The sequence below is a fragment of the Salmo trutta genome, chromosome 31, assembly GCF_901001165.1.
Source record: "Salmo trutta chromosome 31, fSalTru1.1, whole genome shotgun sequence".
NCBI classification, from domain to species: Eukaryota; Metazoa; Chordata; class Actinopteri; order Salmoniformes; family Salmonidae; genus Salmo; species Salmo trutta.
Genome location: NC_042987.1, coordinates 42,162,221 through 42,182,669, shown reverse-complemented (window position 1 = coordinate 42,182,669; position 20,449 = coordinate 42,162,221). Strand labels below are relative to the sequence as shown.

Sequence of the window (20,449 nt, the reverse complement as noted above, 5' to 3'; positions counted from 1 at the left end):
GTCAGAGCACACACAGTGTATGTGTGTTTGGTTAGGGTTTTTCAAACTCTGAGGGGTCCCTGAAAATAGACCAAATGATTAAGGTGAGGCACATTTGAACGCCGTTTGGGTCTTTGCTTGTCAAAAAAAAGATACCAGTCATATAACACTATTTGACGCGTTACATAAGTTTTCATTTGACACGTCAAATAACACAATTCCATGATGGAATGTTGTGTGTGCTGAATTTGCACGTGCAGCCAAGCGCCACCACTACTATTAGTATCACTGTCAAAGCTGTACAATAAAAAGTAGCCAAACAAGCAAACACCAGGCCACAAACGATGTGTTTACAATACCGTGTTGGTGAAAATAGACCAAATTATTAAGGTGAGCTACATGGGCTACTAACATCTTACTACACAGCAAACACTTATGTATACTGTAGCTAAGGAAGTAATACTGTAGCTAAGGAAGTAACACTGTAGCTAAGGAAGTAATACTACCTCCCTTGCATATTACATCATTTATGCAGCAGCATACAATACATTTTTGGACTCATTTTGTTAAGGTGGTGCAGCGGTCCTTTGTTGGTAAATTTTGTCATCAAACTTTGATCCAAGTCTGGCATTCGCTGGATTTATGGTGGGAACTCGGGAACAAAAAAACCAGCCACTCCATTGAATAGCAGGCTAACGTTAGCGGTTTCTTTGCAATGCTTGCAGTTAGCCACCGATTCCATTCCAAACGACTCATTGTTGAACTTGCAATTTCCAACTTCTTGTGTAATCTTTATGTACAATGGCCAATCAGCACCGATACCTTTTTATCTATAATTTCTCTTCATGTGAGAAGGATGAAAAAGGATTTGCCACTAGATTGTCGACTTGATGACAACTGATGATGACTGCTAGCTAAGATTTTGAAAGTCAGTCCAATCAAAGCTACTGTAGATAGAAACACATATCTGTGGCCAATCACCTTGAGCTTTCTTGGATGGGCACTTCTAATAGAACTCTACGGCAGAACCCAAGGGGCTAACATTTTCGAGCTCTAACCTTAGAATTGGGGATGACGTAATGTCCCATGAGTGACAGAAAGCAGAGCCAATCAGGTGCAACGCTCTGTATTTTCTGCTGGCTAGCCCCAACACCACAGAAAGCACTGAGCTAGACTGAAACACCTACATTTTGGAGCTGCTTTACTCAAGAAAACAAAAGAGAGACCATGTTTGTTTGCGGCTTTATTTTTAACATTCCTTGCAAACTAATATGTGACACGTATTAATGCCAAAAAAAAAAAAAAAATGCCTAAAAGTGTGGTGCTCAAAACAGGTGGGGCTGCCCCACCTGCCCTGAATGACAGGTCGCCACTGCCTATTGACATTGATCATCCTTGAGACGTTTCTACAACTTGATTGGAGTCCACCTGTGGTAAATTGAATTGGACATGATTTGGAAAGGCACACACCTGTCTATATAAGGTCCCAGAGTTGACAGAGCAAAACCCAAAGCCATGAGGCCGAAGAGATGCTTAATGAAAAACCTGCTCCAGAGCGCTCAAGACCTCAGACTGGGGGGAAGGTTCACAGGACAACGACCCTAAACACACAGCCAAGACAACGCAGGAGTGGCATCGGAAACAAGTCTCTGAATGTCCTTGAGGGGTCCAGCCAGAGGCCGGACTTGAACCTGTTCGAACATTTCTGGAGAGACCTGAAAATAGCTGTGCAGCGATGCTCCCCATCCAACCTGACAGAGCATCTGCAGAGAAGAATGGGAGAAACTCCCCAAATACAGGTGTGCCAAGCTTGTAGCATCATACCTAAAGAGACTCGAGGCTGTAATCACTGTCAAAGGTGCTTCAACAAAGTACTGAGTAAAGGGTCTGAATACTTACATAAATGTGATATTTCAGTGTTTCATTTTGTATAAATTAGCAAAAATTTATATAAACCTGTTTTTGCTTTGTCATTATGGGGTATTGTGATGTCATTATGGGGTATTGTGTGCAGATTGATGGGGGGGGGGAAAAACAATTGAATACATTTTATATAAGGCTGTAACATAACAAAATGTAGAAAAAGTCAAGGGGTCTGAATACTTCCTGAAGGCATTGTATCTGTTGGTCACCTGTAGATGGTGCTATATACCTGTTGTTCCCCTACAGATGGTGTTGTATGTCTGTAGACGATGTGATGGTGATGTGTATATATTATTTATATATATATGTGTTGTTCCCTTGTAGATGGTGTGATGGTGCAGATCACAGCAGAGACCATGGATGCTCTACGGCAAGCCCTCAGGGACATGAAGGACTTTAGTATCACCTGTGGCCGGGCAGACCGGGAGGACAGCCAGGAACACGTTCACATACAGTGGATAGATGACGATCACAACTTTTACAATAAGGGGTGAGGAAGGGAACTGGGGAACCTCTATACTCTACTCTAGTTTCTCTTCTGTGATGCCATTTCCTAGGTATTAAGGAAGGGAAATACTATCTATGAAAGATGTTTTGTTTTAGAAGACGTTTTAAAGTAAGTGTATTATCTAAAACTCACCCCTGTTCCCCGCCAGGGTAATTAGTCCTGTTGATGGGAAATCTATGGAGTTCATCACCAGTGTGAAAATCTTCCACGGTTCAGAGTTCAAGGCCAACGGGAAGGTCATCCGCTGGACAGAGGTATGTGATGTCACCCTCCTAAGCAACACCTAGGTTCAGTAAACACAAAACCAGACAAACATTTTGAAACAGGGAGACACTACCTGATCTTGTCTTGTTTTTACTAAGCTGTGCCCTACTGAATACGACCGACCTATTCTCATGTTGCCGCTCAAGACAATCTGCAGCGTTTACAATATTTGCTCCTTTTAGGTGTTCTTCCTCCAGAGTGATGACCAGGACCAGTCCAACGGTCTGAGTGATCCTGCTGACCACAGTCGCCTGACGGAGAACGTGGCGAGGGCGTTCTGCGTGGCGCTCTGCCCACACCTCAAACTGCTGAAGGCGGATGGAATGGCTAAGCTGGGTCTACGGGTCACCCTCGAGTCTGACCAGGTACGGACTCGGGTCATCACTGTCTGGCCACACCGGAAATTAATCAAATCGCAAATCAGAAATGTGCAGGGGCAGACATCGACCAGAAATCATCACTGGCATTTCAAACACACCAGCCTGTTTTTCTTTCTTCTTCAAGGTGCCCATACCGGAATTAAACTCAAGGGATCTTTTAGTAAATTTAATCAGATGTGTCAGTCAGCGCTAGGCTAAAACAAACAAGAATTGACTGAAACAATGAATTACAAAATAACTACCTGTCTCTGTGGGTCACCTAGCAACGGCCAACCCCCCCCCCCCAATAGTACCTGGTTAGATAAAAGAGAAATATATAGATTATATAGATAACTAACCATCTCTTCTCTGTTGTACCCTGTGTTTACAGGTAGGTTACCTGTCGGGCCCTCCTCCCACCGGTACCTGGTTAGATAAAGGATAATAATGACCCGTTTCTTCCCTGTTTTCTTTTCTCCCAGGTGGGTTACCTAGCAGGTAGTAACAGCCAGCCACTCCCCTCCCGTTACCTGAGTGACCTGGACAGTACTCTGATCCCTGTCATCCACAGAGGGGCGTGTCAACTCAGCGAGGGACCTGTCGTCATGGAGCTGGTCTTCTACATCCTGGAAATCCTCTCCTAGGAGACGGAGGCACCGCTTAGCAACGGACCAACACCCCAGACTCTGATCTCCTAGTTCTCTCTCTCGTCCTCTTTTTTTCCCCTCCCATCCTGCCTCTCCTGTTCTTCCATCTCTTCAGAGAGAGGCTGAAGGCTGTGAGGGGCAGCTAGCTGATGTTGCTATCCCTTCACCAGACAGATGGCTAGCTGTGGGGGATAGTTTCCAGCTAGCTGATGTTGCTATCCCTTCACCAGACAGATGGCTAGCTGTGGGGGATAGTTTCCAGCTAGCTGATGTTGCTATCCCTTCACCAGACAGATGGCTAGCTGTGGGGGATAGTTTCCAGCTAGCTGATGTTGCTATCCCTTCACCAGACAGACAGCTAGCTGTGGGGGAATGGTTACCAGCTAGCTAATGTTGATATCCCTTCACCAGCCAGCTAATGTTGCTATCCCTTCACTAGACAGCTAGCTGTGGGGTTATTACTCCCACCTACCAGCTAGCTAATGTTGCTATCCCTTCACTAGACAGCTAGCTGTGGGGGGATAGTTACCAGCTAGCTAATGTTGCTATCCCTTCACAAGACATACAGCTAGGGCTTCTCCAGTCCACATATGCATCATGTCCACCCTGATCACATGAATCAGGAAATCACAGGACTATTCCAGTTCCACTGTGGTAGACCAGGCTGGGGTTTGAGAAGTGGAAAAATGATTCCTTAGGTGTTACTTTTCTCGAAATCTAATGGCACAACCTAGATTGGAGACAATGTCTTAATAAGTAGCTGTTATTACTCCCACGTTTTACATTTTCTTCAAAACACAACTTTATATTGAAGGAGTGCCTTTGCTTTGACGGCCTGCAACGACCGTTAAGAAAAACAATGTCGTGTTTTTTACGTGAAAAACAATGTCGTGTTTTTTACGTATGAATTTAGCTAGCCAAGTCGCCATGACAACGCCTACAAGTGTAATCGAGGATTTCTATTGGAGAAGCAGTTTCTGTCGCTCTTTCATACGTATTTGCTGTGGTAGCTAGAGGACAAAGCAGAAGCACTGCACTCTGGGAAACGTAGTCTCCGAAGGCCATGTTGTAGCATGGGCGCTTTGAGGACCCCCAGGTAGAGGTGTCCAAAGCTCTGCCTGATGAGACTACACGTGTGTCTCTACCGACAGGGACTTCACACGGTCCGGTGGGCTGGGAAGATTAAAAACTCGGAGATGAGTGGATGGAGGTAGAGCGAGAACGAGAGGAGAGAAAAAAGGAGGATTTTTTTTTATTTCTGGTAATGTTTAATTTGCATCCTGGTGCTCAGTTCCTGCAGTCGCATCTCTTCCCAGTGGAAGGAACGAGAGTAACTTACCTGTCGTTTTCAGCCTGGCTTTTAGCCAATGATCACCAAATGTTTTATTTCCTGACATTGATGGGACTACAGTATTCGTTTGTTATTTTGTTTAGGCAGGGCTGCAATTGGCTCAATAGCTCATCCAGACATCCAACACCAAGATTGTCTGTCTCACTAGAACTGCTAAGCAGTTGGACCACTTAGTCGAAGGCACAATGTCTAAGAGAGGCGGTGTGGGTGTTTACTGATTTTACTGTCAGACTTAATAGGTCAAAGATCCTGAACTGTGGAGATCAACCAAGCTTTATATGGCTGAGCTTCTAGTTTTCTGAGAACCATGTCAAGTGTCACCCTTCTGTTAAAGTCAGAACGTACGCTGATTTAAAACAGGTTTCCAATTCTTTACCTTGAACATTCTAACATGAAGTATAACAAACAGTCTCTGGCCTCTCATTGGCCACCCGAGGGGACTGGTTGGAGTCTTGGGATGAGAAATGCATTGTGGTCTGATCCTTCCACCGTTAACTAACACCAGCATCATCATCATCCTCTCTGTAAGCGATGGAGGGGATACTAGAGGAACTGAAGCATCTTCAGTAAATTGTTACCTGTGGTTGCTTCCCAAATTGCACTATATTCCCTTTTATAGTGCACTACATTTGACCGGAGCTCTATGGCACCCTATCCCCTAAATAGTGCACTACATTTGACCAGAGCTCTATGGCACCCTATCCCCTAAATAGTGCACTACATTTGACCGGAGCCATATGGGACGTGACCCTGTCCTCCTGACCTGTGAGCCAAAGCAACTATTCAACACATTGATGCTGCACTCCTCCATCCACAGACCCCATAGGCAGTTTATTTTAAATTGTACAAAAATCTGATTTGAACGTGTCGTCATTATACGAAGAATAAAAATGTTGCAGAAACTATTGTAAAATGCAGATGCAGTGCACTGGAGTCTAAGCCATTTACAGGAGAATAGGACATTTTAGACTGAATGGTTAAAACAGCAGAAGACCTTGGTCAAAGACTGGGCCTACTTCTCAACCCTTCAAGAGGTGTGCACGTGCACACGCCTTCTCATGGACTCAACGATGGTGAAACTTCTCTCCAGACTTTGCTTATACCAATCCAATTGTTTTACATCCATTATGTCGAATGTGTAAGCGGCTCTGAGGGCCTATGGGAGTTACGTCCGAAATGGCACCCTATTCCATATGGGTCTTGGTCAAAAGTAGTGCACTATGAGATAGGGTGCCGTTTGGAATGTAGACTGCCCTCTGCTGTGTAGGCATGGACCTAAATAGAAACCGAGGTCTGTCAGAAGAATATACTGGTGTTTCTGATCTGACTGTTTGTTGCTAAATTTGGCGGCTTGGCAGAAAGCCATTATCAAAATATTTCTAATTTATGGACTGCTAAATCTAAATAAGGATACAGTATATTATCAGGGGGTGGCAGGTAGCCTAGTGGTTAGAGTGTTGGGCCAGTAACCAAAAGGTTGCTAGATCGAATCCCCGAGCTTACAAGGTAAAAATCTGTCGTTCTGCCCCCTGAACAAGTCAGTTAACCCACTGTTCCTAGGTCGTCATTGTAAATAAGAATTTGTTCTTAACTGACTTGCCTAGTTAAATAAACAAACTTTGGCCGTTGTGGTTTTGCCAAGGGTTTTATTGATTAAACAATATGACTAATGCGATGATACTCAACTGTAAAGTCCCAAGACAGACAATCACACATGAATATCTGCAGAACTAGTGCATTAAGGTAAGTATACTGTATGTATCGAGTCATTTTATTGTAAAGAACATTGTGAGTTTCAGAGAAACGTTATTAAGGGCATCAAACTGCTATGGACAGATGACATCACAATGGTTATTGAAAAGCATCTCTCCTGGGTCCTGTTCATTACACCCCAAACGGAAGAGATCACCAGAACCACCTGCCCAATAAGGACACTTGTTTTTGCTTTCCGTTGCAGAACGTTTTCCCACTAATGAATACAACCTCGTGTCTGCCTATTTATCAAGAGCGACCGTGTGGACTTCTCCAATAAGATTAAAATGAAATGTTCTGTTACGTGCCCTAATGAACAGGACTCACATTTCTGGAGAAGCTTTCATGTCTACATGCACATTACAGTGGCTTCCTAAATCCTTACACTAGTGTGCAACTTCCAAGATGAGACATTTTAAAGGTTGTTTTCCTGAGGACATTCAGAGCTTTGTGTACCTTTACTGGTAACAGGGTGGGACCTACCTGAATTTGTCCAATAGAAACTTGATTGTGGCAATGTTTTCCGTTGCAAAACGTTTTGCTACAGTGTGCACTAGTGAATACACCCCATTACATTTCTTCGGCACTATTACAGCTGTAGAATTGTTTCTTGATGGTATAATTTTGTTATTTAATTGAACAGACTCACCAATACCAGAAGTCTATTGCATAAAGACAGAAACAAACCAACTACACTGCATTGTGACAATATTCTACTGTTCTGTAGATCAATCAGGCCAGAACAAGAAAATCCTGTTTCTTTTTGACATGATCAAAAAAAATAATGTATGAAAAGCCCAAAAATCTTTTTTCCTTTATTGAATACTACAAAATGTCAAAAGCAGTCTATCAAAACCTGTAAGATGTATAATTAAAAATGTACAGAAAAGTGAAACGCTTCGTTTTTGCCACAAATACACGTCGGGACTGATTCAGGTAAGGTACCTCAGGTCCTGTAAAGTGTACAGTTTTAAAGTCTCATTATGATAAACTTGCCAATATACATACAAAAACATATTGGAGCAGAGGAAACGGTTGCATTTTGTTAAATGAGAAATTACTTAATGTATAATTAATAAAATATTTATTTTGAATTGACGGGACCGCATCAATGCACAGTATTTATTATCAGTCATCAGTTGGAAATGTTCTGATAGAAGCAACATTGTAAAGTTCTAATGGAATATAATTGGCTATCAGAGAACGGGGGGGGGGATATAATTGGCTATCAGAGAACGGGGGGGGATATAATTGGCTATCAGAGAACGGGGGGGGGGGGGGGATATAATTGGCTATCAGAGAACGGGGGGGGGGATATAATTGGCTATCAGAGAACGGGGGGGGGATATAACTGGCTATCAGAGAACGGGGGGGGGATATAACTGGCTATCAGAGAACGGGGGGGGATATAACGGGGGGGGATTTAAGTGGCTATCAGAGAATGGGGGGATATAACGGGGGGGGATTTAAGTGGCTATCAGAGAATGGGGGGGATATAACGGGGGGGGATTTAAGTGGCTATCAGAGAATGGGGGGGATATAACTGGCTGTCAGTAGAGAATGGGGGGGATATAACTGGCTATCAGTAGAGAATGGGGGGGATATAACTGGCTATCAGTAGAGAATGGGGGGGATATAACTGGCTATCAGTAGAGAATGGGGGGGATATAACTGGCTATCAGTAGAGAATGGGGGGGATATAACTGGCTATCAGTAGAGAATGGGGGGGATATAACTGGCTATCAGAGAATGGGGGGGATATAACTGGCTATCAGAGAATGGGGGGGATATAACTGGCTATCAGAGAATGGGGGGGATATAACTGGCTATCAGAGAATGGGGGGGATATAATTGGCTATCAGTAGAGAATGGGGGGATATAATTGGCTCAGACCGTGGGCCAGTTTCCCAAACACAGACTGTCCTGAAACCCAAAAAATCATGTTCAATGAAGATTCTCCATTGAAAAGCTTCCTAGTCCGGTATAGGCGTAATCTGTGTCCGTATAACCATAATGGCTTTGCTGTTAAGCATTTTAAATTACCACTCTTTTAATAAAATATTACTTTGATTTACACGCAAAACAAAAATGTTCTTGGCTAAAAGCTCAGCTGAACCCAACTCACGGATAATATCACTTCTGTGTGTACGGAGGATCACAGCTATAAAGTGTAAACTTACGAGTCTCTTCAACTTAAAACACAAAAACGAAATAACCCCAACCACCACAAGATAAATGACATCTTTCTCAAACAGCTTCATAATCCCTATTTAGTGCACTAGTTTTGACCAGGGCCCCATAGTTAACAGAGGGTCAAGTTCAGACACAGATCTATACTATCCAGCTCAAAAGTGACACACGGTCACAAGAGCTATGTCGCCTTATGACCATTTATGACACCTTACGAGTACCTACGACATGCTTATGTCAGTTGACCTTTGAATGTCCAGTAGCAGTGATAGCCAAGACATCTGTAAATTGAGTCATGTCCACCTGTGTGTGCATGAACATTATCCTGTTCTGCCATTAGAGCTGGGATTCAACCCCCCCCCCCCTACGTTCTAGTCGACAACGCAGCTTTAAAAAAAAAGGCAATCGTATCGTGGAGATCGCATTACCTTTAAAAAAAGTCAAGCGGCTATAAACGAGGGGGGATCTAAATCAGGATTGAATCCTGACTTATAACTGCTCCAGTGAATAGAAAGGAAACAGTCCTGGGAACAACATCAATGTAGCAAAGAATTACATTTGAGAGATGCAAGTTCTTATCACACATTATTATTGTAGTCATTAAACAGTATGACAGCTATTCAAGGCAATTTAAATATGCAGCATCGTACAGCAACAGTGATTACTTTGGTAGAATAAGTGCATAGGTGGATAATATATTATAGAGACTAAACTACGTAGCTGTTTTTCCAAATCAGCAGGGTATGAACTAGGACTGGGATTCAACAAAAAAATAATTGGCTCAAGCGGAAAATAATGACCTGTAAAAGTCAAGTGCAGTACGCCTTTTGATTGAATCCCAGCCAATGTTATCTTAAGGTTAGCTAAACATGGAGCCCATTTCCCCCCCCCCAGAGTGAAGAGAAGCTCCGTCGCTCTGTGTGCAAAATGTTTACAAGCTAAAGACCCGTGTTGACTGTGTCGGACTGCCAGAACCCTGGAAGACTAAACAGGCCAGCCACGACAACATACATCATCCTCCTCCTCCTCCTCTTCATCATCATCATCCTCCTCCCGTCATAATCTTCATCAGAGGACAACGGGAGTGTTTATCATCTGTGAGATAGAAAGGTCATTGAGTTGATCACTTGGTTTCTATTTTAACTAGTTGTGGAAGGGAAGTTCACCTACCTGTTAAAGTGTTCCTAGAAGTCCCAGCTGAGCAGCAGTTAGAGAAGGACCTGGAGGACCAAACAGAGGTTATCGAGTGTCAGGGCCACAATCACACTACAACTCCAGGGCCTGACAGGAGAACCCACACTTTGGCCTTTAAAGGGACAAACTCCTTGCTCCAAATATAACAATTACTACAAGTGTGTGTGTGTAACTGACTGGTCCAGGACTAACCAGCGTTCTGTTGTCTGTACCTGGTCCAGGACTAACCAGCGTTCTGTTGTCTGTACCTGGTCCAGGACTAACCAGCGTTCTGTTGTATGTACCTGTACCTGGTCCAGGACTAACCAGCATTCTGTTGTATGTACCTGTGACTGGTCCAGGACTAACCAGCGTTCTGTTGTCGTCTGAAGGTCCTGTCCACTCAAAGGCTCTCTCAGGCGAACCCGGACCTCCACACGTCCTCCTGTAGGTTTACGGCCATCTATCACCTGTAGTGTAAAACATAGCATCACTAAAACACACAAAACAGTTTACTCATATTCCTTTCAAACCAACGTGAAAAACACCTTAACTTTACCAAGCCGCCAACTTGGTTCTGCCTTTTCTTTATATCTGAAGTGTATTGCTGGTAACTAAGCCTGATCTAGTCATGAATGCTGTAATGTGTCTAACAGTCCCGCTAACCCCCCCCGACGCTAACCCCCCCGCTAAGCTAACCCCTTAACTACGCTAACCCCCCCCCCCCACACTCTACGCTAACTCCCCCCCCCCACTACGCTGAAATCAAACTGGTCCTTATGGGAAAAAGTATAAACTCAAAAGACGGCAGTCCGCATAGCTGTAATGCCGAAGCAGCATTGGCAAGAAGCAAATTGTGTTTTTTTTATTGAAAACTCCCAACGTTATTTAATTATTGTAATACATTTGAAGCAAAACCCGCGCGTCGTCCACTAGATCATTTTAGCACCGTTTTGATTGGGACAACGTCATCGCGCTGCCTTGAAGCGTGTGGGGACTCATCTTGATAACAAAAAAAAATTATAATCTGAAAACGATTGTGTTTCACTGAATCTCCATTGGGATTTTTGGGATAATTAGGCTGAGGAAATGTTAGCCAGGTTAAAAAAGGTGAGTTCTGCTCACGATCATCTTAACAAATGTCCTAATAGAGCCAACTAAAGCTGTGTTACATAGTTTAACAAATGGATGATTTTGCCAGCATATTATCAGTGGTATAAAGTACTTAAAGTAAAAATACTTTTAAAGTAGCACTGAAGCTGTTTTTTGGGGAATCTGTACTTTAGAAATGTAGTTTAGTAAAAGTTGTCAAACATAAATGTACTTTTTACTCCATACATTTTCCGTGACAGCCAAAAGTACTTGTTACATTGACAGTAAAATGGTCTAATTCACACACTTATCAAGAAAAAAATCCCTGGTCATCACTTTTGCATCTGATCTAGGAAGGACTCACAAAACACATGCTGTGTTTATAAATGTAGCGTGCCCCTAACTAGCCGTACCTTTAAATGTAGTGTGCCCCTAACTAGCCGTACCTTTAAATGTAGTGTGCCCCTAACTAGCCGTACCTTTAAATGTAGTGTGCCCCTAACTAGCCGTACCTTTAAATGTAGTGTGCCCCTAACTAGCCGTACCTTTAAATGTAGTGTGCCCCTAACTAGCCGTACCTTTAAATGTAGTGTGCCCCTAACTAGCCGTACCTTTAAATGTAGTGTGCCCCTAACTAGCCGTACCTTTAAATGTAGTGTGCCCCTAACTAGCCGTACCTTTAAATGTAGTGTGCCCCTAACTAGCCGTACCTTTAAATGTAGTGTGCCCCTAACTAGCCGTACCTTTAAATGTATGTAGTTTAACAAGTGGATTATTTTGCCAGCATGTTATGTAGTTTAACTTTTTAGTGACAGGGGGCAGTATTCAGAAATTCAGATGAATGACGTGCCCAAATTAAACTGCCTGCTATTTGGGCCCAGAAGGTAGGATATGCATATTATTATTATTATTATTATTAATAATATTGGATAGAAAACTCTGAAGTTTCTAAAACTGTTTGAATGATGTCTGTGAGTATAACAGAACTCATATGGCAGGCAAAAACCTGAGAAAAAAATTCAACCAGGAAGTGGTTTGTAGTTTTTCAACTGATTGTCTTTCCAAACTACAGTGTCTGTGGGGCCATTTTGCACTTCCTAAGGCTTCCACTAGATGTCAACAATCTTTAGAACCTTGTTTCATGCTTCTACTGTTACTTGGGAGAGAATAAGAGCTGTCTCAAGCCTGGGACCAGTGAGTTGTTTACTGCGCGGGCACGCGGGCGCGCCGTTCCTTCTTTTTCCTCTGTAATGAATACGCTATTGTCCGGTTGGAATATTATCGAAGATTTATGTTAAAAAGACCCTAAGGATTGATTGTAAACATCGTTTGACATGCCGGGACAGCCTTTATAACAGAACGCTTGTTACCACGACAGCCTTTATAACAGAACGCTTGTTACCACGACAGCCTTTATAACAGAACGCTTGTTACCACGACAGCCTTTATAACAGAACGCTTGTTACCACGACAGCCTTTATAACAGAACGCTTGTTACCACAAAAAAACCCATCTTAAAGTAGAAATAGAATGAAATAAACAGGCCTTCTATTGTTGCTCTATTATATAATGGCCACTACAGTGGACATCGATCAAGTGAACAAGGCTTCATGTGTGGAAAAATAACATCCACTGAGTAAAACATGTAATAATCCCACCACACACACACACACACACACACACAGTCATGTTCAACACAACGAAAACAATATCTTTGGGCAACGAAACATTATTACATTGTACACTTTCTTCCTGTGGACATCTGTTCTACAGTGTGCTAGCAGAGCATACCATTTGTTGGTATAATTAATCTCTTTCAGGCAGAGAGTACACCTGGCATACCCCTTTTTTATCCACTGTATTGAAGAAGTGAGAGAGGGAAAGTGTGTGGTCTTCCTTTCACCTCTATAGTGGCTTCCAGCTTAAACCAGGCCCAGCTCCAGCTACACTTGATCCCTGGGACGAGCTGCTATAACTGGCAAACTGCCTTTGCACCCTACTGCTGTCTTTCCAGAGAGCACGCTGATTCTGTAACTGGCAAATTGGTTGTCTCTTCTCTCTTCAGTCGCGTGCTGCATTCTGTTGTTTTATGAACGATTGGCGGAGGCCAAGGCTCAGTCCTCCCCCTCCACGTCACCGTCCTCCCCCTCCACGTCACCCTCCTCCCCCTCCACGTCACCCTCCTCCTCCTCCTCCACGTCACCCTCCTCCCCCTCCACGTCACCCTCCTCGTCACCCTTACCTCCGCTATCTCTCGTACTTCACTCTCGGTCTCCAGTTTCTCCAGTTTGATGTGGGCCGTCCCTATAGGCTTGTCGCTCCGCAGGAAACCCCTGTCACATGACACACACAAAGACCTCACGTCACTTACACTCGAAAAGGATCAAAAACACCTCCACCCATCTAAGGTCACAAGGCCATGTTCCCGATTGGACCCGTGTGTGTGTGTGTGTGTGTGTGTGTGTGTGTGTGTGTGTGACGTACCCTTTGTGTAGCAGTTCCAGTTTCATTCCTTTAGATTGGACAACTCTCCTGAAGCCTCGGTGGTTCCGGTTAATGTTCAGAGTGAAGGTCTGGTTGAACTCTGGAGCAGAGAGAGAGATGACATGAAACGGGGTCAGCTACGTGGTCCCGGGCATTACCCCTGGGGGGGACCGTGGGGCCGAGCATTACCACTGGGGGGGACCGTGGGGCTGGGCATTACCCCTGGGGGAAGCCGTGGTCCCGGGCATTACCCCTGGGGGGAGCCGTGGTCCCGGGCATTACCCCTGGGGGGGACCGTGGTCCCGGGCATTACCCCTGGGGGGAGCCGTGGTCCCGGGCATTACCCCTGGGGGGACCGTGGGGCTGGGCATTACCCCTGGGGGGAGCCGTGGTCCCGGGCATTACCTGGGGAGTTGGTGTTCTTGACTACAGCCGTTCTGTGTTTCTGGGGTTGTTCCTGAGATCAACACAGAGGAGACACAGACATTAGTTCAAAGAGAGTGCTGCTGCTGCTGCTGCTGCTGCTGCTGCTGCTGCTGCTGCTACTACTACACAGGCTTTCTCAGACCAATCATCAATAGGCTATACTATAGCTGGAGTACAGCACATCTGATTCATCTAATGAAGTGTTTGATTAGTTAGTCGACTATGTGAATGCTGTGCTCGTGCTGGATTAGAACAAATACGTGCAAATGGATGCGAGTCTCCAAAAAACGGTAAACAGAACAGTAGCCTCCTAACTCACCGTACTGGGATAGGGGAAGTCAAACTTGACAAAGGCATCCAGGTCATTGGTAGCTATACCTGGGGAGAAAACGAGGAGCAGAGAGACGTTTAGCGAGGACCCGCTAGGACCGACCACTGATTTAATAGCTGGGAGCTGTTCCACCACCACAGGGGAATACAGGGAAAATACAGGTAAGACACAAGGGAATACAGGGAGGATACAGGTGGATACAGAGGGGTCAATGTTACCTGAAGGAGCAGGCAGATTCATCCCTCTGACTACCACAACCACCATCTCTGTACTACTGAGCTCTGGGAAGATCCTAAAGAGAGAGACACAGAGAGAGAGAGAGACAGGATAACACAGAAGAGTGAGATGAAGAATGAGAGAGAGAGATAGATATACTGATAGAGAAAGAGAGAGATAATATACTGATAGAGAAAGAGGGACGACAACCTGACGGTGTGGTACGTCCTCTCCTCAAAGTGATGTTTAGGAGGGTCCAGTCTCTTAGACTGAGACAGCTTCAACACCTCCAAACTCTTCTTACAGCTCTCTGCCATCTTCTCAAACCTCAAACACACACACACCAGGCGGGAACATCAGTACCACAACGCCAGAATGATGCGTGTTGAAGTGTGTTAGTTGGTGTCGTATAATGCATTTTAATTAGTCCATGCAGTTGCTGTGTTTGTGTGTGTGGTTTTTCCCATTCAGACAGACAAGGCTAAGTGTGTACAGATGCTACGATGAAGACGGTCTCTTACTTGGTGGTCTCAGTGACGTTACCCAGATGAGTGAACTGCTTGGAGTAAGTCATGCACTTCTACAGGAGAGAGAAAGAGAGAGAAAAATAAACTGATTCATTGGTGGCGGCTGCAACCTGTCATGGGTATGATTGTTATCGTTAAGGACTGGGGTTTTTCAGGATAAAAAAACCGAATGGAGCTAAGCACAGGCAAAATCGTATAGAATGACCTGGTTCAGTCTGCTTTCCACCAGACACTGGGAGATTAATTCACCCTTCAGCAGGACAATAACCTAAAAACAAGGCCACATCTACACTGGAGTTACATACCTAGAAGACAGTGAATGCTCGAGTGGCCGAGAAAGTTTTGACTTAAATCTATAGCAAGACATGAAAATCGTTGTCAAGAAATGATCAACAACCATGTTGACAAAGTATGAAGATTTGTATTTTATTTATAATTATGGGCAAATATGGTACAATCCAGGTTTGTACAGCTCTTGGAGACTTACCCAGAAAGACTCAGCTGTTATCGCTGCCAAAAGTGAATCTTTGTTTTATAATTTATTTCTTTGGTACTTTTTACCCTTTTTGGTGATATCCAAATTGGTAGTTACAGTCTTGTCCCATCGCTGCAACTCCCCTACGAACTTTGGAGACGCAAAGGTCGAGAGCCATGCGTCCTCCAAAACATGACCCTACCAAGCTGCACTGCTTCTTGACACACTGCTAGCTTAACCCGGAAGCCAGCCGCACCAATGTGTAGGAAACACAGTACAGCTGGCGACCATGTCAGCGTGCATGCACCCGGCCCGCAACAACGAATCGCTAGAGCGCAAATGGGACAAGGACAAACCCTCCCCTAACCCGGACGCCACTGGGCCAATTGAGAGCCGTCTCATTGGTCTCCCGGTCACGGCCGACGGCGACACAGCCTGAGATCGAACCCGGGTCTGTAGTGACGCGATGCAGTGCCTTAGACCACTGCGCCACCCGAGAGGCCCTCCAAAAGTGATTCTAACATGTATTGACGAAGGGGTGTGAATAGTTACGTAAATTTGATTTTTCTGTATTTGATTTAGTATTTTTTTTTATTGCTAAAAACATGTTTTCACTTTGTCATTATGGGGTATTGTGTGTAGATGGGTGATAACAATATTTAATCCATTTTGAACAGTCAAAATAAATACTTCATGACTAATGTCAGTATAGCAGCAGGTCAAAAGGCAGAAGAGGACAATAGATAAAGCAGGGTTTCCTCTGGGCTCCTATCTGTTAATAATATCTCCACACTTCTCTATTTTGGCTAGCCTTTGACTTTGGAAGTGTGTAAAAACCCTCTCCTTTCATTATCTAACAAGCAGTTGATAATTAGTACCTCGTACTGTTCCTTGAGCATCTTGGCCAGTTGAGTGTAGACCTCATCTGCCTTCTCCGAGATCTGGACTTCACTGTGATGAACCAGGATGAAGTCCTCATCCTCGTCACCAGGGGGCGACGGCACCTAGAGAACAACACAGACAGACAAGGTGTTAACACTACAGAGGTAGAGGCTTGTAGTCCCGAGGTAGAGGCTTGTAGTCCCGAGGTAGAGGCTTGTAGTCCCGAGGTAGAGGCTTGTAGTCCCGAGGTAGAGGCTTGTAGTCCCGAGGTAGAGGCTTGTAGTCCCGAGGTAGAGGCTTGTAGTCCCGAGGTAGAGGCTTGTAGTCCCGAGGTAGAGGCTTGTAGTCCCGAGGTAGAGGCTTGTAGTCCCGAGGTAGAGGCTTGTAGTCCCGAGGTAGAGGCTTGTAGTCCCGAGGTAGAGGCTTGTAGTCCCGAGGTAGAGGCTTGTAGTCCCGAGGTAGAGGCTTGTAGTTCCGAGGTAGAGGCTTGTAGTTCCGAGGTAGAGGCTTGTAGTCCCGAGGTAGAGGCTTGTAGTTCCGAGGTAGAGGCTTGTAGTTCCGATGTAGAGGCTTGTAGTCCCGAGGTAGAGGCTTGTAGTTCCGAGGTAGAGGCTTGTAGTTCCGAGGTAGAGGCTTGTAGTTCCGAGGTAGAGGCTTGTAGTTCCGAGGTAGAGGCTTGTAGTTCCGAGGTAGAGGATTGTAGTTTCTAGGTAGGGAGATGTCTGGAATGACCCACCTTCCCAGGCAAACATTGTTGATATACGATAGTATTCTCTATTTTTTTTATTTTTATACCAGAACTGTGATCTGCTGCACAATAACATTTAAATTGTTACAAAGCCACAAACAATCTGAATAAATAATTTCTCAAAACAAAAACAGTGTCAGGCCTTATGTTCTCTCTCATCTAGGCAGCAAAACATTTTTCAAATTGGTAGGGCCATGTTTCTCCTATCAGTTACATTAGCCTACCTTTTAAAACTACACTGAACAAAAATATAAAACAAGTGTTGGTTCAATGTTTCATGAGCTGAAATAAAATCTCTCAGAAATGTTCCTTAAAAAGACAAAAAGCTTATTTCTCTAAAATGTTGTGCACAAATTTGTTTCCATCCTTGTTAGTGAGCATTTCTCCTTTGCCAAGATTATCCATCCACCTGACAGGTGTGGCATATCAAGAAGCTGATTAAACAGCATCATCATTACACAGGGGCACCTTGTGCTGGGGACAATAAAAGGCCACTGTAAAATGTGCAGTTGTGTCACACAACACAATGCCACAGATGTCAAGTTGAGGGAGATAGCAATTGGCATGTTGACTGCAAGAAAGTCCACCACAGTTGCCAGATATTTAAAAAATTAATTTATCTACTATAAGCCGCCTCCAACGTTGTTTTAGAGAATTTGGCAGTACATCCAACCGGCCTCACAACCGCAGAGCACCGTGCCGCCAGCGCAGTCAAGTTCAAATATTAAAAATCCTTTTTGTGACATCACGATGTTGTCGCCATCGGCGATGCCTGTCAAACATAGTCAATAGACGATGCAATCATAAAAATTAAAAAACGTTTCAATCACCCAACTCTACTTCGTACACTACAGGTAAAGACTGTAAGAAGATCTGCAGAAACTGCTTCTCCAATAGAAATCCTCGATGACACATGGCTAAGGCCATGCGCGGAAACACGTCGTCAGGTCTAACGGTCGTGCTGCGACGAACTGCGCATGTGCAGGGCCCACCGCTTCAATATATTTGAAAAATATAAACAAATATTTTTTTTTTTACAAAAAATTTAAACGTGTCAGTTTAACTTTCACGAGGTTGGATGTACTGACAGGTTGAGCTACTTAAAGACAAAAATGGTTCCAATCTAAGTGGTGACTTTAGAATTCCAAGAAAATTCACCTTGCTGATGTCGACGTGTTTGCCTGCCTTGACGGCGTCGATGAGCGGCTCCAGTCCCTTGGCGGTACGAAGCAGGGTTCTGGCTGTGTCCATGTCGTTCTTCTGTTTGGCCTGCAGCGCTGCCTTCATGTACTGCTGCCTGCGCCCCTCCACAAAGTCCAACTGCTGCAGCGCTGCAGGGAGGAGAGGAATGTGTTATTGAAATTACTTTCTATTCCCTATATAGAACATCGCTTTCAAACTCACAGTAGTACACGACGTTGGGGTATAGGGGATAATCTGTGGTGATTTGCTCAAGACTTTCATGACTGTTTATGAAAGTCGGTAGTCCTGTTACAGTAGTGACAGGGACTGGGTAGTCGGGGAGTTAACCGGACTCTTGGCCGTAGTCGGGGAGTTAACCAGTAAGTACGCTAGTCTGTTTTTCCAATAGTATTTGTCACATGATTGGTTAACAGCAGGTGTAGACTAACAGTGAAATGCTTACGGGCCCTTTTCCAACAACGCAGAAAAAAAAGATAAATAGAAAAATAGGAATAAATACACAGTAACATGGAGTACCAGCGAGGGCCGTGGCGCCACGCCATTTAGAGCGCCAGCGAGGGCCGTGGCGCCACGCCATTTAGAGCGCCAGCGAGGGCCGTGGCGCCACGCCATTTAGAGCGCCAGCTAGGGCCGTGGCGCCACGCCATTTAGAGCGCCAGCTAGGGCCGTGGCGCCACGCCATTTAGAGCGCCAGCGAGGGCCGTGGCGCCACGCCATTTAGAGCGCCAGCGAGGGCCGTGGCGCCACGCCATTTAGAGCGCCAGCTAGGGCCGTGGCGCCACGCCATTTAGAGCGCCAGCTAGGGCCGTGGCGCCACGCCATTTAGAGCGCCAGCTAGGGCCGTGGCGCCACGCCATTTAGAGCGCCAGCTAGGGCCGTGGCGCCACGCCATTTAGAGCGCCAGCTAGGGCCGTGGCGCCACGCCATTTAGAGCGCCAGCTAGGGCCGTGGCGCCACGCCATTTAGAGCGCCAGCTAGGGCCGTGGCGGCCACGCCATTTAGAGCGCCAGCTAGGGCCGTGGCGGCCACGTCATTTAGAGCGCCAGCTAGGGCCGTGGCGGCCACGTCATTTAGAGCGCCAGCTAGAACCCGTGGCGGCCACGCCATTTAGAGCGCCAGCTAGGGCCGTGGCGGCCACGCCATTTAGAGCGCCAGCTAGGGCCGTGGCGGCCACGCCATTTAGAGCGCCAGCTAGGGCCGTGGCGGCCACGCCATTTAGAGCGCCAGCTAGGGCCGTGGCGGCCACGCCATTTAGAGCGCCAGCGAGGGCTGTGACGGCCACGCCATTTAGAGCGCCAGCGAGGGCTGTGACGGCCACGCCATTTAGAGCCCAGCCAGGGCCACGCCATTTAGAGCCCCAGCCAGGGCCACGTCATTTAGAGCCCCAGCCAGGGCCACGCCATTTAGAGCGCCAGCTAGGGCCGTGGCGGCCACGCCATTTAGAGCGCCAGCTAGGGCCGTGGCGCCACGCCATTTAGAGCGCCAGCTAGGGCCGTGACGGCCACGCCATTTAGAGCGCCAGCCAGGGCCGTGACGGCCACGCCATTTAGAGCGCCAGCCAGGGCCACGCCATTTAGAGCGCCAGCTAGGGCCGTGGCGGCCACGTCATTTAGAGCGCCAGCTAGAACCCGTGGCGGCCACGCCATTTAGAGCGCCAGCTAGGGCCGTGGCGGCCACGCCATTTAGAGCGCCAGCTAGGGCCGTGGCGGCCACGCCATTTAGAGCGCCAGCGAGGGCCGTGGCGCCACGCCATTTAGAGCGCCAGCTAGGGCCGTGGCGCCACGCCATTTAGAGCGCCAGCTAGGGCCGTGGCGGCCACGCCATTTAGAGCGCCAGCTAGGGCCGTGGCGGCCACGCCATTTAGAGCGCCAGCTAGGGCCGTGGCGGCCACGCCATTTAGAGCGCCAGCTAGGGCCGTG

The 20,449-nt window shown here is 46.0% G+C and overlaps 2 protein-coding genes across 4 annotated transcripts in view; one reads left to right on the top strand and one right to left on the bottom strand.

Annotated features, from left to right (window-relative positions):
* The window catches only part of LOC115169225 (zinc finger FYVE domain-containing protein 9), a 53,530-nt gene extending 45,649 nt beyond the window's left edge, over positions 1–7,881 (top strand). The window contains exons 17-20 of the mRNA XM_029724698.1: positions 2,227–2,392; positions 2,559–2,664; positions 2,857–3,039; positions 3,516–7,881. Coding sequence (XP_029580558.1) covers positions 2,227–2,392; positions 2,559–2,664; positions 2,857–3,039; positions 3,516–3,677 — 617 coding nt within the window. The 3' untranslated portion in view covers positions 3,678–7,881. The remainder of the gene's footprint in view (positions 1–2,226; positions 2,393–2,558; positions 2,665–2,856; positions 3,040–3,515) is intronic.
* A 1,632-nt stretch (positions 7,882–9,513) lies between these two features.
* cc2d1b (coiled-coil and C2 domain containing 1B) overlaps positions 9,514–20,449 on the bottom strand; it is a 31,412-nt gene continuing 20,476 nt past the window's right edge. For all 3 annotated transcript variants that reach the window (XM_029726612.1, XM_029726614.1, XM_029726613.1), the window contains exons 14-25: positions 18,486–18,658; positions 16,576–16,701; positions 15,217–15,275; positions 14,906–15,022; positions 14,698–14,771; positions 14,468–14,526; positions 14,128–14,179; positions 13,723–13,822; positions 13,481–13,571; positions 10,494–10,616; positions 10,144–10,193; positions 9,514–10,068 (exon numbers count right to left, since the gene is read on the bottom strand). In XM_029726612.1, the coding sequence (XP_029582472.1) occupies positions 10,182–10,193; positions 10,494–10,616; positions 13,481–13,571; positions 13,723–13,822; positions 14,128–14,179; positions 14,468–14,526; positions 14,698–14,771; positions 14,906–15,022; positions 15,217–15,275; positions 16,576–16,701; positions 18,486–18,658 (986 nt within the window). In that variant the 3' untranslated portion in view covers positions 9,514–10,068; positions 10,144–10,181. The remainder of the gene's footprint in view (positions 10,069–10,143; positions 10,194–10,493; positions 10,617–13,480; positions 13,572–13,722; positions 13,823–14,127; positions 14,180–14,467; positions 14,527–14,697; positions 14,772–14,905; positions 15,023–15,216; positions 15,276–16,575; positions 16,702–18,485; positions 18,659–20,449) is intronic.